This window comes from Gnatocerus cornutus, chromosome 4 (assembly GCF_029298725.1).
Source record: "Gnatocerus cornutus isolate USDA-ARS CGAHR chromosome 4, icGnaCorn1.1, whole genome shotgun sequence".
Classification (NCBI taxonomy): Eukaryota; Metazoa; Arthropoda; class Insecta; order Coleoptera; family Tenebrionidae; genus Gnatocerus; species Gnatocerus cornutus.
Genome location: NC_142236.1, coordinates 15,764,403 through 15,781,030, shown reverse-complemented (window position 1 = coordinate 15,781,030; position 16,628 = coordinate 15,764,403). Strand labels below are relative to the sequence as shown.

Genomic DNA, 16,628 nt, shown 5'->3' with positions numbered 1-16,628 from the left:
AGATTCTAGGGTACATATATCGGAAAGAAAATTCCATTTCTGTTGTGCAATTTTTTTTACAAATCTCTGAAATGGTTTAATTTAAGTATAACACATTATATAATGCATTCACGATAATTTTAGACCACAGTAGGCCATGTTTTTTTTTCATTTTGTTGGCCATCATGACTGACTAACGTGGTATCTTTACTGTCATATTTGACATGCGTCTTTCGTAAATGTTGGTTTGCCACTTTTCTGATACTAGGAAAATTGTGTTTTCCCCATTTTCCGTTTTAATCAAGTAATTAAAAGTTTAAAGGCAACAACGTCAAAGCAATTATTGCCAAAGTGCCTAAAGTAATTTCTTTGCAAATTAAACTAGCTATTAAGAAGTGCTACAAGCAATTCAGACAAGATCGGCCCGATCTAACACCGGATCAGATAAGTTTTAGGGTGACAAATATGTCGATGTCTCTTGCACCAACTTGTTTCAACAGAACTGGATTTAAGTAAGCAATCTATTGAAAAGGACAAGCCTCAACAGCAGTGAAAAGTGCAATGTTCTTATATTAAGAACTCGATCACATCATCATAGCTTAAAAAATGTGTTTTTCTACTCCTTCTAATATAAATTACTCATTACGTATTTGACAGCAGTTAAGTAATAGTCTATTTAGACTACACGTGTATTCTAAATTAATGGCGACCGAAGAAAAACCGAAAATTTAAATCAGCTACGTATCCAAAATTTTAGTTGGTAATTCACTTTGGTCAGTTCATTAAAGTGTTCAGAAGAGATATTTAAAAGTAAAATCGCTTTAAATCAGCTCTATTATCGATTTAAAAATCCAATTTTTAGTGAATTTGTTTGTGTATGGTTTGTGGATTGGCATTAGATCTAGTGGGGTGATAATTTGCAACTGTGAACGATTGCTCGTGTTGCGCAGTTCGTGGCGCAGTTTAATACAATGTCTGATGCCGAAGACGAATTTACTACGGCTACACCCCCTGAAATTACGGCCCAAGCCAACATTGTTATTAGTAATTTGCTGCCGCCAAAGTCGAAGGAAAAGTATGAATATATTTATGAAAAATTCATGAATTGGAGAAGAAAGAAAAACATAACCTCATTTTCTGAAAACGTTATTCTTGCCTATTTTGAAACTTTAGGTAAAACATTGAAACCTTCGTCATTATGGGCGACATATTCTATGTTGAGAAGTACTCTCAACATCAAGGAAAATGTTGACATTACCAAATATTTGAAATTACGTGCATACCTGAAACGAACCTCAGATGGATATAAAGCAAAAAAATCGTCAACGTTTACTTCTGAACAAATTAAACGTTTTATTGAGGAAGCTCCAGACCAAAAGTATTTGTTTTCAAAGGTAATTCATCCATCTAAACGCGACATTTTATTATAGTTATCTATTTGTAGGTTGCACTGATTATTGCTGTTTCCGGTGCATGTCGCAAAAAGGAATTAAAAGATATGCAAGTACATCATGTGAAAGACATGGGAAACGAACTTTACATCAAAATCCCTGACAGTAAAAATAAAACAGAAAGATCTTTTATTGTTTCTGGACATTTCTATGATATTTGTAAGAGGTATATGAGCCTCCGACCTGCAAATGCTGACAGTTCTCAGTACTTTTTAAACTATCAGAAAGGGCAATGCACTCGTCAAGTGGTTGGCATTAACAAGTTAGGTGATCAACCAAAAATCATTGCCAAATTTTTAAATTTGGAACATCCAGAGCAATACACAGGCCATTGCTTTAGGCGTTCTTCGGCGACAATTTTGGTTGATGGAGGAGGTGATTTAATGGCATTGAAACGCCATGGCGGATGGAAAAGCCAAGCCGTGGCTGAAGGTTATGTGGATTACTCGATGGCAGCTAAAAGACATACGTCAGATATTCTGTGTAACAGCATTGAGAACAACACACCAAATGTGGCTTATTCTCAATTTAATCGAAACGTAGAAATGGGACCATCAACCTCGAAGTGTGCGGCACCAGTTGCCCTCACTAATTGCAAAAATGTTACAATAAACATCAATAATTATTATAACACAAATAATAAATAAAAGCATTTTTTTGAAGTTTAGTTGTAATTTTCCACCGCAATCGTAGAAAAAGTATAGTACGCAACTCGAGCGTAAGGCGACTTACGTACACTCGCGAATTATTGCACTCGGCTAACGCCTCGTGCTTACAATTTTTCGCTCGTGTGTAATACGCTTCTTACCCTACACGTTACGTAATATACTATTTGAGTTGAGTGGGCGTACTGTATTTTAATTAGAGACAAGTTAATTTTTTAGTTAGTGATTTCTAGTGACCTCTAATAGTAAGATACACTGCAAAAGGGACAAACTTCAGTTTAAAAACTTTTCATACAATATAAATAACGCAAAAATAAACCTAACTATTTTTTTTTATCAATTTTAGTTATTAGTCCTTCTTGCAGCGTACACTTCAGTTATTCACATATTATGGGTCTTCGTTATGATTAAATTGTAAATATTTTTTACGATTTGTTGCTTCCCCGACAGTAACAAGTGTGACAATCAGTTCGACCAATATAATAAAGTTCCCCACTTTTGTAAAAAAAAACTGAAACGTCAAGGTAAGTAAAAATGTTATTTTATTTTATTATCAAAGGAATTGATACAGAAATGAAAAAAATATTGCAATGAAATTTGACTTTACATAAAAACATTATTTATGCAGATGAATCGGACTAGAACATCAAAACCATCCGAGGAACAAAGAGGGAGCTTGGTTAGCTATATGGAGGAGCACCTGAATTTTGCACAAAGAAAGGAAGGGGACAACACAAAAGTTGCCCAATTATGGGACCAACTAGTGTTGTCCCTCAATTCCATTGGTGGTGGGGCCACCAAGACGAGAAAACAGTGGCAGAGGGTTTGTACAATAAAAATTGTGAGTGGTCTGTAACTAAACAATTCTTAAAATAGTTTTGGAGTGATTGGAAGGTCGCGACAAAACTGAAAGTGGCCCGCGTTGTAGAAAGGCAACGAGAAAGAGGTCTTCCAGCCAATGTGGAGGGACTCTCCGATTTGGAGAGGAGGATCCTCCACATAATGGGGACCCATTACGCTGGGGATGGCAGAACGCCAGAACTTGGTGTTCATGTTCCACCACAGGTAACTTATCCATTACTGCTTCTAAAAACTTATATGTATATACAATATGAAGCCTATTGTACTGTAGGCCACTATAAAGGAAGCAATGATTCATGTAGATAACGTTTGATTGCTGAAATTTCGAATTTGGAGAAACCAATGGAAAGAGTGTGCTCACTAATCATTGATGACATGTCTATTAAAGAAAAACTACATTATAATAAAGCGGAAGATCAAATACAAGGTGTCCCAGAACTCGCGCCCCAGAGAGCAAGGGAGGGTGTCGACAGCAATACAGATGGTAAATTTCAAAACAAAAATTGACTAAGTTTAATAGTATTCGAGAACTGATAAAAAGTTAACAACCAATCCCGAAAGCTTATTCGAGAAGTGGACTAGATGGCCATCCCAATTTCCTAGGCAACGAGAGTCTAATGCTTAACTGACCAATGGATGATAGTATGTGTCCATAGTTACCAATTTTCAAATTCTGTTCGGCTTCGGGATTGGCTACAGTTTTTTTGTCTTACCTCGGTTATTTTTTTGAGTTAAAAAATTATGGTTTCAAAATTTTGGTTCAGAATTGTTGCCTCCATAAGCCCTTTCTCTCTGGGGCGCGAGTTCTGGGACACCTTGTATATGGGCTAGATAAAATGGACCGATCGGTCAGAAACCTCAGATAGCCAATCAAATGCTGTTTTGTGGTTCATGGGCTATCCACGAAGTATACTATTCCAGCAGGGTACTTCTTTCACGCAAAATTAACCACAGCACAGTTTACTGCTTTAACTTTAAGCATTTTGAAGCTTTTAAGTGGTTTTATCGTTTTACGACTCGTTACTGACAATCACGCTTCGAATATTGCCTTGTTCTTGAATTTCTTGAAAAAATTGCATCAACTTCAACAAGGATTGCCGATAAAACCGGTCAGATATTTGACCAAAAAACATTCTACAAATTTCGATAAAATGAATGTTTTAAGAGCAGTACAAGTCTTTTCACCACCGGTAACGGCATCAATAAAATTTCTGATGGAGGAAGAACACCATGAATTTCAAGATTCAATGTGATAAAATCGAACACATTGGTTCTTTAAACAGCGACGTTGCACCCTATGTCGATGTAACGGATGAAAGACTCCAGTGGTTGGATGAAACATTTCCAAATTATATTGATGACATTCAGCAGACTTCAGAGAGTGTCGGAGCTTGGGGCCTTTCAAAAGAAACAGCTCATGCTATGAAATTTACCTCCAGAAGTACGAGCCTTTGCATTAAATTTCTCTTGGAGCAAGTAGGATTTTACTACGTCCTCACGCGTTCTTTTAGCTCTGACGCTGTCGCGGCTATGTTCTCACATGTTCGGATTAAAGGAAGTACAACCGATGTCAGAGCGGCTGAATACGCTCTCAGACAAATTCTTCGTTGTGGTATTGTCAAGGCGTCCACGTCTTCTAATATTGCAAGTAACTTTGATTATACCAGCTCAGCAGCTATGGATGAGAAAGAAGAACAGAATAAATAGTTGCTGGTATTACCAGAAACCTTAAATTTTCACATCCAACGATTATCTTCGCAAATAGCTACAGATGAGAGCATTTATTCGGCGTCAGTGGCGTTCGTTGCTGGATATATGTATCATTAAAAAAATTGATAAATTAATTCACTGCGATAATTGTTTAACGCCCCTACTGTGCACTACAATTCCAGGGCCGCTAATGAAACTCATTATGTTACAAGACCATGGAAAGCTGAATTATCCTAGTTCAGATCAGATCTTGTTCCTCAAATTTTACCTTTCATCAAACACATAAAAGCTGGTAGACAGTTAAGTGAAATCCTTGGACCTCCTCTACAACAAAACCCTCTTCTTAACTGCGTCGATCTTAAAAATGAATTATGTGACCTTTATTGTCCACTCCATTGTAAAGCCTATTTTGGACAACATCTGCAGAGAAAATACAGATAATCTGAAGAAAAGATCTATAACCTTTAAGGCCACAAGTAGAAAAGTTTTGAAGTTGTAAGTTTCGTTGATTTTTCCCTTTTTCTTTACCATTGTGTTCCTGTTCATTTTATATTATGTACTCCAAATAAATATTAGTGGTCAACCATTCTTGTCGATTTACTTTTTCTGTTCAAAAACTACTTTTATCGTTGACCTCTTATTAATGTCGATATTAATGAATCAGTTTGTCTGAAAAAGGATGCGTTAATGGGTGTCATTAACGCTCTCTTTTTCATTATGCAGCTCTTTTTTAATTTTGACATTTTGACACATGCAACCAGAAATACACACAGAAATAAAACAAAAACTACGGCATTATCTTCAACTATGTTTCTATTTCTGAATATTTACAACGAAATTATTAATACTACAATTATTTAAGGTTAAAAATGGAAGAGTTATTGCGCTGTGAACATCATTCACTTGCACTTTATCGAATTGGTTTGAGGTTATGTTCAGTTCCACTGAAGAAGTGGTGTTTTCAGTTAAAGGAGTGGTCATTTCAGTTAAAGGAGTCTGGTCCCTGAAAGAAGTGGAAGTTGAGGTGGAGGAAGTGGCTGTGTGTAGAAAATAACTGTTTTGAAATGTTTATTTTATTTTGGATCGAATCCTCGATGTAGCCCTCCGCAACTTTAGTTGATTTCCACCCCCCATGTCTTTTTATGGCCGCAAAATCAGCCCCTGAATCTGACAATATTGAGGCAGACGATCTGCGCAAGCAATGTCCGGTATAGAGTTGTGGTTGATCAAGTTTTAGAAATTGTGCAACTGTACATGGTAGTTTGGAAAATGTGTTAATGCCCACAGGGTTAGTGCTGCATTTATTGTTTCTGTAGTGTACAAAGAATCGTGTGTGTTTTGTATGCTTTGGTCTCAGTGTTACATATTTTCTGATTAATTTTAAGAATGAACTTTGATCGCTATCCACAATTGTAAAAATTCTTTTCTCTTTTGTTTTTGTTCTTAATCCTGGGATGGTAATTAAAAATTTTGATTCTAGGTCTTCAACATTACTGGTTTGTAACTCCAGAAGTTCATGCTTTCTTAGCGCCCCTGCTATTCCAAAAATTAGTGCGACCTATAAAGTGGTTTGTTATTACAAATTTAAATTTAAACCCTTTGTTTACCTTTATCATTAAGAACAGATTGTTAGGAGCTTCTACAATGAATTGTAGTACCTGTTCTTTTTCTAAAATTTTAGATTTTTTTGGTACATATCCTTCAGTCTGCCTTTTTATGTACATTATCAATTTGTTAAAGTTTCCAATCTCAATATTGTTTTTTATCCGAAGAGTCGATTTTAACATCGAAAATTTTGGCCAAACGCTCGCTATCAGACCTTTTTTTGCAATTTCCGAAAAATATGCCAGGAAAACGGGCTCTATGTAGTTGGTTATATCTTGCTTGGTACACCAGTCACAAAATTCATTGTAAGTCTTTTCGTAAACATCCCGACTTTTACTCGGTAATAAACTTGAACATGCATCGTTTGCGCTTTGGACCACTGCAGCCGGTAGGGTATTATCACAATTTTCCAGGTCTATAATTACGACTTCAGCAACAACTTTTTCAAAATGGTGACACTTGTTGATAAAATTCGCATGTCATTTTTTTCAATGGTAACTATGTTTTTTTATCATAATGATTTTTCCGTGAAACTCTTGCCCATTTTGTCACCCAAATAAAGGTATTGTGTGGTCAACGATAAAACGTTGTAATAAACTCGTTTGTTAATGGGCGATTAATGATCTCCACTATTAAAGACACTCACTCGCTTCGCTCGTTCGTGCTTTAAACAGTGTCGATCATTAATCGCCTTCATTAACAAACTAGTTTATTAAATAACTATTATGTAGCAGACATATGTATAGTAATTTATTAACATACAGCTAGTCCATGGGCTAGTTCTTTACAATATCTATGCAGAATGTGTGGATTTTCATTTCCAGAAGGAGCAAAATAACAATTTTAGCTAACAAAAACTTTCAAAACGAGAAAATTTATCAAAATGCTTACATTGCTTTTAAGCTATGAGCAATAATTGTCTAGAATAACAAACTTAAATATAAGAAAGGCATCTTTTTAGACTGAAATGATTGAATAAAAAAAGTCTTCAGTTAATTCTGACAGCACAGTGTCATTTTGATAGACGTTTATTAGTGAAAACTTGTGCCAAGAGATGCCTACACTCACCGTATGCAATCAAAGTCATTTTACAACAATGAAAAGTTATCCTTTGAGACGGCCAAATATTAAAATTCAGTGGGCCATGGTAGAGCGACATGCCATCCACGAAATTATTTAAAGTTTCCGACTTTATACCCCACATCAGATCGGCAATTTGATGTCTTTTTTAAATGCACTTTGCGTTTACTTTAATGAATTAGATTAATTTCGTGACTGGAGTATCTTTTTGTGGTATGCATTTCGCATCAAAGCGTTGCACCGATGAAAAAGAAAAGCTTTAATGAACTTACCGGTTACAGAACAGGAAATTTCTTGCTTCTTGTAGTTTGTCCATGCTGCACACAACCATTTCGGTCTGTTTTAAACAAAACACTCGACACAAGCACTTTCCTGCTTCGAACACGCTTTCAACTTTCAACTGTCAAATTTATTCCAACAACGTGAAGTACGGCGCATGTGGCGTGAAGATAGCGACCGGCTAGTTCGAGCGGTCACCACGGTTGATTTATTAATCAGTGTACAGACTGTTCAAACTAAATACAAGATGTTTATAAATGTTTCTAACATCAAGGGAGGCTCTGTCGTACACCATTTTGCCGCTTTGTTTTCATAGTGAATCTTGAAAATTATTTATAATGTTATTTACGTCAATGACGTTTCAGTTACAGTTTTGTGCCCAATTTTTTGATTTTCAGGTTTTAAACCACAGCTAGAACAGTTTATTTCTCAAACCTTACTTTGCTCCATGTTTGAGGTTAACTGCAAATATCAGTTAAAAAGTGGAAACCCACATTTGTAATGAGCGGCAAATTTCTTTGACATTTACATGCTAGAAACATTCATAAACACTTTGTATATGTAAACACGCGGATAGAAAAAGATAGTCGCTACCATAGGCGTCGAAAATGGGAATTTTGATGTCAGATTACAGTGGTTGTTTAATCGCTTAAACAGATTAATAATTTTTACTATTTGCCAAAATGCAATATGTGCATTTTTGTCGTTCAGCAGGTTCTTCAACCCGGTCAGTGACCAGCAGCAATCGTACATGTAGGCAATATTACGAAATTGTCTACTACTCATAATTAAGTTCAATGTATTATTAAGTTTTTAATCATCACAATTTTTTATAAAATAAATTCAGTATAGAACCAACAGTCGTTCGATCTACTCCCCAACCCCCTTTAACATGGTCCTTCGAGCAAAAGAATTTTAAAAATTTTGAGCCGTGGAAGTTGACTTGTAAGAAGCTCAACATACTAAACAAAAAACTTTTTGAACACTTTTAAATTCGGGTACGTGACGCCCAGTCGGCCGCGTAGCGAAAGTACTTTTTTATTTTGTGAATCGTGAGTGCAAGTGACGAGCGATTCAAGTGACACAATGCCTACACGACAGCAATCAACAGCAGAAGATGAGAGAAAATTAAAAGACCAGGCAAGACGGATGGAGATGTTAAAAGAAGACATCAGCAGTGCCAAGCTGGCAACGGATGGCTTCAAGCAATATCTGGATGACATAAAAAGGCAATGGATGACTATAATGGACAACGATGTGGAGATTAACCGAATAGAAGAAGAAGGAAGATCTTCAAAATACTTTACTGAACACTGGTTTGACAAGATGCGTACAATGTATCGAAACAGCATTATTGAACTGGATCAGAAAATACGCAGTCAGGAGAACACCAGTTCACAAGGAATAACCAACAACAATGGGTTGCTACCAAAGTTGAAAATTCCAATTTTTGACGGAAGATACGTGGAATGGCCGACGTTTGCGGATATCTTCAATCAAGTCATTCACAATAATGGGAACTTGAGTAACGTTGAAAAGATTCAATTCCTAAAAACAAGCGTAAAAGGGGAGGCGCTGAAGGCAGTTCAGCACTTTGAAATTACTGAGACAAATTACGAGTGTGCCTGGAATGAGCTAAAGTCCAGGTACGACAACAAGCGACGAATTGTAAATCAACTGATAAACAAAATTCTACTGCTACCAACTTCAAAGAATGAGTCTGCAGATGAATTGAAAGAAATCTACAACACAGTAAGGGAGTGTTTGGAGGCGTTGAAAATGCAAGGAGTTCAAACAGATTCTTGGGATGCCATCGTGATGTGTATCATCGCAAACAAATGGGATACAAGAACAAATGAACTATTTGAATCATCGTTGACGAACGCCTTCGACATTCAAGGTTTGGAGATGGTCCTAAATTTCATCATGCGAAGATTTCAAGCCATGGAAGCGTCGGGACATATTACCAACAAAGGCACAAGGACAGTGGAGAAACCTGTATGGGAGCCGTCGCACTCCAAGGCAAACTGTAAGTACTGTAATATGCCACATTTGATATACACTTGTAAAAAATTTAAGGAGCTAAACAGTTCCCAGCGGTTGAAATTTATTAAAGACAAAAAACTATGTTTTAACTGTTTAAATCACGAGTACGGTCAAAAATGTTTTTCCGTAAACAAATGTCGGGTATGTGACAAAAATCATCATTCGTTAATTCATTCAGAAGAGCGAAAACCTGTTGTCTCAACTAAGCATGTTGAAAAATCGGTTAAGGTGACTAATCATTTAGCGTGTAAAGACAGAAATGCGATATTAGCAACTGCATTAATTAGGGTAATGAACTCAGGTAAGGGATTCGAATACTTGAGGGCGTTAATTGATCCAGGGTCTCAAGCAGCATTTGTTACTGAAGAGGCTGCAAGCTTATTGGGTCTACCAAGAGAGAAGATCAACGCTGAGGTAATGGGTCTTGGTGATTCAAAACAACGTACGAGTCATCATAAAATAACCGCGATTTGTAAACCTAGAACATCAAGTAATTTCAAGATTGTCACTGAATTATTTGTGTTGCCAAAACTTACAAGTAATGCACCAAGTCAACCAGTTGACTTCGTGGAGTCTGAGTGGGAAAATTCCATAATTGCTGATCCTTCGTTTTATAAACCAGGACCCATTGACATAATCTTAGGAGTCCGCGAGTATCAGAGCATGTTACTGAACGGAGTTAAGAAGACAAATAATGGGTTAGTCGGTCAAAACACAGAATTGGGTTGGATAATTTTTGGGGCCACGGAGAAATCTGACAGTAAAGATGTGAAGGTGGTTACGATGATGAATAGAACAGAAACGGATATAGATCTTTCGAGATTCTGGGAACTAGAGGAGGTGACATCATCTCGACAAATATCTAAAGAAGAAGAGGTGTGTGAAAAACAATTTCATGAAACAACAATTCGAAACTCAAACGGAAAATATGTTGTTAGTATTCCGATGAAAGACGGTGACCTAGAGCTCGGTGAGTCAAGGCCGCGTGCAATGGCAAGATTACTGCAATTGGAGAATCGCTTAGAACAGCAAGAAAACAATAACAAAGAGTACAATGAATTCATGAAGGCATATGTTGACCTAGGACACATGGTTGAAGTGCCGAGACAGGACGAAGAAAAAGGTAAATATTACATTCCTCACCATCACGTGATAAGAGAAGAAAGTACTACAACGAAACTAAGGGTTGTGTTTGATGCGTCGTCCAAAACAACGAACGGGAAAAGTCTCAATGACATCATGCTAACAGGTCCGAGAATTCAAGAAGAGTTATTTGACATTCTACTTCGATGGAGAAGCAAGAAGATTGCTTTTACTGCGGACATTGAAAAGATGTATCGGCAGATACTTATGGATGTGGAAAGTCAAGAGTATCATAGGATACTTTGGAGATTTACGAAAACAGAACCTGTAAAAGAATATAGGCTAGCCACAGTGACATACGGAACCAGAGCTGCTCCGTACTTGGCAGTCAGAACGATTCAACAGCTGGCCAGAGACGAAATGCACAGATTTCCAATGGCAGCAAGTGTAAAAGGATCGTATATGCCGTCTTGTAGTTTTATTTTTATTTCCAAAAACTGGTGGGTTTGACACCTGATGCCCTATTGTGACCCTTTCAAATCCTGGTCACGGCACCAATGTAAAGGAATTTAAGCTGCCGTCTTGTAAGATTTTGACGATTTCCAAAAGTGATTGGAATGATGCAAAGATGTTGGTTTAAATGTTGGTTGAAATGGACCCAAATGTACGTTGTGTTTTTGCTCAGAAAGAAAGAAAAGAAATATTTAGAATCAAATTCTAAATCATTTATGTTGTGTAACCCCAAATTCAGTGAGGCCGCAGTTTACAAGACAAATGAAACACAAAGAAATTCGTTCAATTATTGTTTATTAACAAAATCAAATCAAAATGATTTGAGTTTTGGCCGTCAATTATTTTGAACTGTTTCAAATTACACGCTTTGTCGGAGACACCACTCTGTCGCAATTCTTAGAAATTTAGAACGGTTAGGAACTTAAGAGTTTTATTGTTATTGTTCATTTAACATTTTTTTTTTCTCGTTCTGTGCGTGTTTTCACTCGCAATCGCCTTCTCTGGAATATCAGAGCATCGTGTGACTTGCAATGTTCAATCCTCAAAGTATATGAAGTTGAGTTAAAACTTTGAGAAGAAAAAAAAATAGAATTTGGTTTGGCCTCGAATGGAATTAAATCTGCAAATGGATTTGCATGAGAGTCAAACAGAATCGGACTTCGAAAGTCAAAATTAGATTAAATTAAATTAAACTAATCACGTGTACAGTCGTGGAAAATCGCCGTGTCAGAAAGACACTTGAAATTGATCATTAATTAGAATCAAATTTGAATAAATTTGGAATTGTACTACAATAGAGTCTTGGAAAGTTTCGCATTTTGTGGATGTGCAAAGGAGTTACAGCTTTCGCGTAACATTAAGGTACTGATTATTTGGATGTTGAGGTTTTCGCCTGGCAAAGCGACACGGTGTGGCGGCGGCAATAAGCGGCGGCCAGTAGCGGCAGTCTGAGGCGGCCAGTGGCGGCAATCAGAGGCGGCTAAAGAGTAAACGGTTGGCCAGAAGATACGTAAGGCGGCAATCAGAGGCTCGGACCTGTACGCTCACAACTGTGCAGAACCTTTTAGTGCCATTAGGTTTAGGTGTTGTTTGATTCAGGATCAAAATGCACAAAATAAAGTTGCAGTCAAATATTTTGACTATGAATGCGTTTTAACATGGAGACGATCGGACTTGCTAAGCAGCGCTGATTAGTCCGGTCTCAATTAATGCATCTAGAATTGCACCTTGGTGACAAGTCCTAGGAAAAAAATTGTCTTTGATTGGAATTACATGGTAATCGATTAATTCTCTCTATTGTAGTTGGTCAGAAGTCAATGGAATCGAGTAAAATTGACGAGCAAGCTCAAGTCAAACGCCTTAGCGTACAATTGTTTGACAAATCAAAATATTCATAGCGTCAGATGCATTGTTAGAAAAGGCTAGAATCGAAATTCTTGTGAACGCTAGAATAGAATCTGATCATTTATTATTGATCGCCTCGCACTCAGAAGGAGCATAAAATGGAGGGAATCAATGAAAATGAGACAAGAAAAATTAGTCTCAGAATAAATTTTGATTGTTGAATCAAAAAAAAAAAAAAACAGAACTCATAGTTCTGACGACTGCACGAAAATTGTGAAATTAAAATTATTGTGTTAATTAATCTAGGAATTAATTAACGAGAATTAGAACATCACACTGCAAGTACAAAATGGCGCCGAATATTCGTGGCGTCATCATCTCGAGCTGGCGGTACTCGTAAGATAATGCATGGTTCTCCTAGCTAATGAATTTCCCGAAGGCTTCACCCTAATTGACTCAGTCTTTCGCGTAGGCTTCACCCTAGCTAATTTATTTAACTTTCCCGAAGGCTTCACCCTAACTAAGGTTTATGATCGCTTCGAGGTTTTAGCAAATCTATTGGCTTATTGTTTCGAAGGCTTCACCCTATCTAACGAATTATATTCGCGTTGGCTTCACCCTAACTGATTGTTTCATTTCGTCATCGCTTTAAATGGGAGACCCCAAAACCGGTTAAATCTCATCCTCGCGATACATTTACAAACAAAAATCAAAGTAAGGAAGTGTGATCAAACTTACGTGGCAAATTGCACAAACACTTCACAATTACCAATCGAATGACTCGAATAAGGAACCCGAGTCAGAATCCTATGACCCGAAATAGAAAAACCGAATCCCCCAAATTTGCAGTTGCAGCCCTTTTAAAAGCTCGGTCGTACCCGACGCTATCTCTCGACCAATCAGCACTACCCTTTCAAAGGGGACGCTGTTCCCTATTGGCTGTTCAAGTTCTCTCGAATTTACTCATGTTTTGTTGGTGTCTCTTTCAAATTGTTCGATTGATTTTTGATTGATTGACGATGATCGACCAATGCTCAAAAATTACAAAAAAAAAAAAAAGGTTAAACTTAATTAGATCTTCTCCGAGTACCACAATGGCAACACGATCAATCTGTGGTTTTGAATTAACATTTCAACTCAGATCTCCCTGCTTATCTAATTAAATTAATTACAATGAATTTGTGACATCAATTGAGGTACGGTCGTACCAAGCGAAACAATTTGTCGCGAACCTGAAAAAAAGATACATCCTGCAGCAATGGAGCTTTCGAAGCACTCGACGAGAATTAATTACTAATTACTTAATTAATTAGTAATCGCACTACGCTGATGCAATTTATGTCACGCTTAGTACTCTTTGTTTCCATGCTGTTCCTACTGGTTTCAATGCAAGCACTATTAGAACTACTAGAACAAACGATTAACTAATTAATTTAATTAATTAACCGCTAATCCGAAAGAAGAGAAGATCATGCTACGCTCTACATGCAAGTAGTTCTTCTACGACTCCAATTGCTTTACATGTCTTTGAAAACTTAAATCATTTAATTTACTCATTAATTAACGCGTCATCGAAGCGCGATTGAATGGAAAGTTACCACATCTGGCTGGACGCAAAGAGCGTCTTCCAGTTCTACCTGCTCCCGGAAGGGACAAGAGGAATGCAGGCCAAAACAAAAAGCTTCGGACAGCGTCTCCAGATGGGAAACACGTGTTAGATGCTACACTTGTCGTGGTGACAAAATGTACAGTTTGAACAAAATTATGTCCGAAGAAATTCCGTTCGCGATCGCAAAGTCGTACCATTACATCCGCCCCCTTTGTTTTATGTCGAGCTATGTGAAAGGCGGAAAACAAACTACCTTGTGATGGTGCGACGTCTTTGTCGATCCTCTCAGGTGATGCTGCTCTTGGTCCGGTTGGAAAGCTTCTTCGCAGGTGTTCATGTTGAGTTTGTTGTCGCCCCCCCAAACATCAGATCTTGTGGGCTTAGAACCAATTGCGTTGATTCTTCTGTGTACGAAGTATGCCGTTACACAGTCGTACTTCTGCTTGATTGATTGAACTTTTGCTGTCAGCTGTCCGTCAGCTCGAACGAATTCTCGGAACTTTGTGAATTTCTTCAACTTGCACCTTGATCGGTTTCGCTCGAAATTGATGATGGTGATCCTGGTTGATTCCTTTCGCCCCCAGACGTGAAAAGTGCGCTGCCCCCTGATCATTTGTTACAGCTGTGGCCCTCTTCGTCGTCGAGGTTGCCGTTCGATTCGACGGAAATCTCTTCTGCGTCTGAATTTTCGCCCCCTAATTTTCAATTAACGAACCTTCTTTTCTGGTTGGATTTTCTCGTTTCTTTGACGAAATTTTTTGGGATTTTAGTCCTGTGTTGGAAACTCGGACTTTGTTTGCTCCGCATGTGATTTTCTTGTGCTGAAGTTTTCAATTTGTGTGTGCACAATCGGTGAAATTTTCCGCCCCCATTTCTATGATTTTCCTTGATGTTTTCTCTTCTCGTCGCCCCCAGACTTTGCAACGGGTGGTCTTCCCCAATTTTCCTGGTGTTGTCTCCTCGTCGCCCCCCAGACCTTGCAACGGGTGGTCTTCTCCAATTTTTCTGGTGTTGTCTCCTCGGTGAGGAGGTCTTGTAAGTGCGTGGTCTCCTTCACTATCCTGGTCACGCGGCGCCAATGTAAAAGAATTTTCATTTGCCCTTCTTGAAAGATTTTGACGATTTCCAAAAGTGATTGGAATGATGCAAAGATGTTGGTTTAAATGTTGGTTGAAATGGACCCAAATGTACGTTGTGTTTTTGCTCAGAAAGAAAGAAAAGAAATATTTAGAATCAAATTCTAAATCATTTATGTTGTGTAACCCCAAATTCAGTGAGGCCGCAGTTTACAAGACAAATGAAACACAAAGAAATTCGTTCAATTATTGTTTATTAACAAAATCAAATCAAAATGATTTGAGTTTTGGCCGTCAATTATTTTGAACTGTTTCAAATTACACGCTTTGTCGGAGACACCACTCTGTCGCAATTCTTAGAAATTTAGAACGGTTAGGAACTTAAGAGTTTTATTGTTATTGTTCATTTAACATTTTTTTTTTCTCGTTCTGTGCGTGTTTTCACTCGCAATCGCCTTCTCTGGAATATCAGAGCATCGTGTGACTTGCAATGTTCAATCCTCAAAGTATATGAAGTTGAGTTAAAACTTTGAGAAGAAAAAAAAATAGAATTTGGTTTGGCCTCGAATGGAATTAAATCTGCAAATGGATTTGCATGAGAGTCAAACAGAATCGGACTTCGAAAGTCAAAATTAGATTAAATTAAATTAAACTAATCACGTGTACAGTCGTGGAAAATCGCCGTGTCAGAAAGACACTTGAAATTGATCATTAATTAGAATCAAATTTGAATAAATTTGGAATTGTACTACAATAGAGTCTTGGAAAGTTTCGCATTTTGTGGATGTGCAAAGGAGTTACAGCTTTCGCGTAACATTAAGGTACTGATTATTTGGATGTTGAGGTTTTCGCCTGGCAAAGCGACACGGTGTGGCGGCGGCAATAAGCGGCGGCCAGTAGCGGCAGTCTGAGGCGGCCAGTGGCGGCAATCAGAGGCGGCTAAAGAGTAAACGGTTGGCCAGAAGATACGTAAGGCGGCAATCAGAGGCTCGGACCTGTACGCTCACAACTGTGCAGAACCTTTTAGTGCCATTAGGTTTAGGTGTTGTTTGATTCAGGATCAAAATGCACAAAATAAAGTTGCAGTCAAATATTTTGACTATGAATGCGTTTTAACATGGAGACGATCGGACTTGCTAAGCAGCGCTGATTAGTCCGGTCTCAATTAATGCATCTAGAATTGCACCTTGGTGACAAGTCCTAGGAAAAAAATTGTCTTTGATTGGAATTACATGGTAATCGATTAATTCTCTCTATTGTAGTTGGTCAGAAGTCAATGGAATCGAGTAAAATTGACGAGCAAGCTCAAGTCAAACGCCTTAGCGTA

At 37.7% G+C, this 16,628-nt stretch overlaps 1 protein-coding gene across 1 annotated transcript; it reads left to right on the top strand.

Annotated features, from left to right (window-relative positions):
• The first annotated feature begins 8,716 nt into the window (after nucleotides 1-8,716).
• LOC148176412 (uncharacterized) lies at nucleotides 8,717-11,269 on the top strand. The gene has a single exon (XM_088035098.1). It carries the CDS (start codon nucleotides 8,717-8,719, stop codon nucleotides 11,267-11,269), a length of 2,553 nt encoding a protein of 850 aa, XP_087891224.1.
• Nucleotides 11,270-16,628: the final 5,359 nt, after the last annotated feature.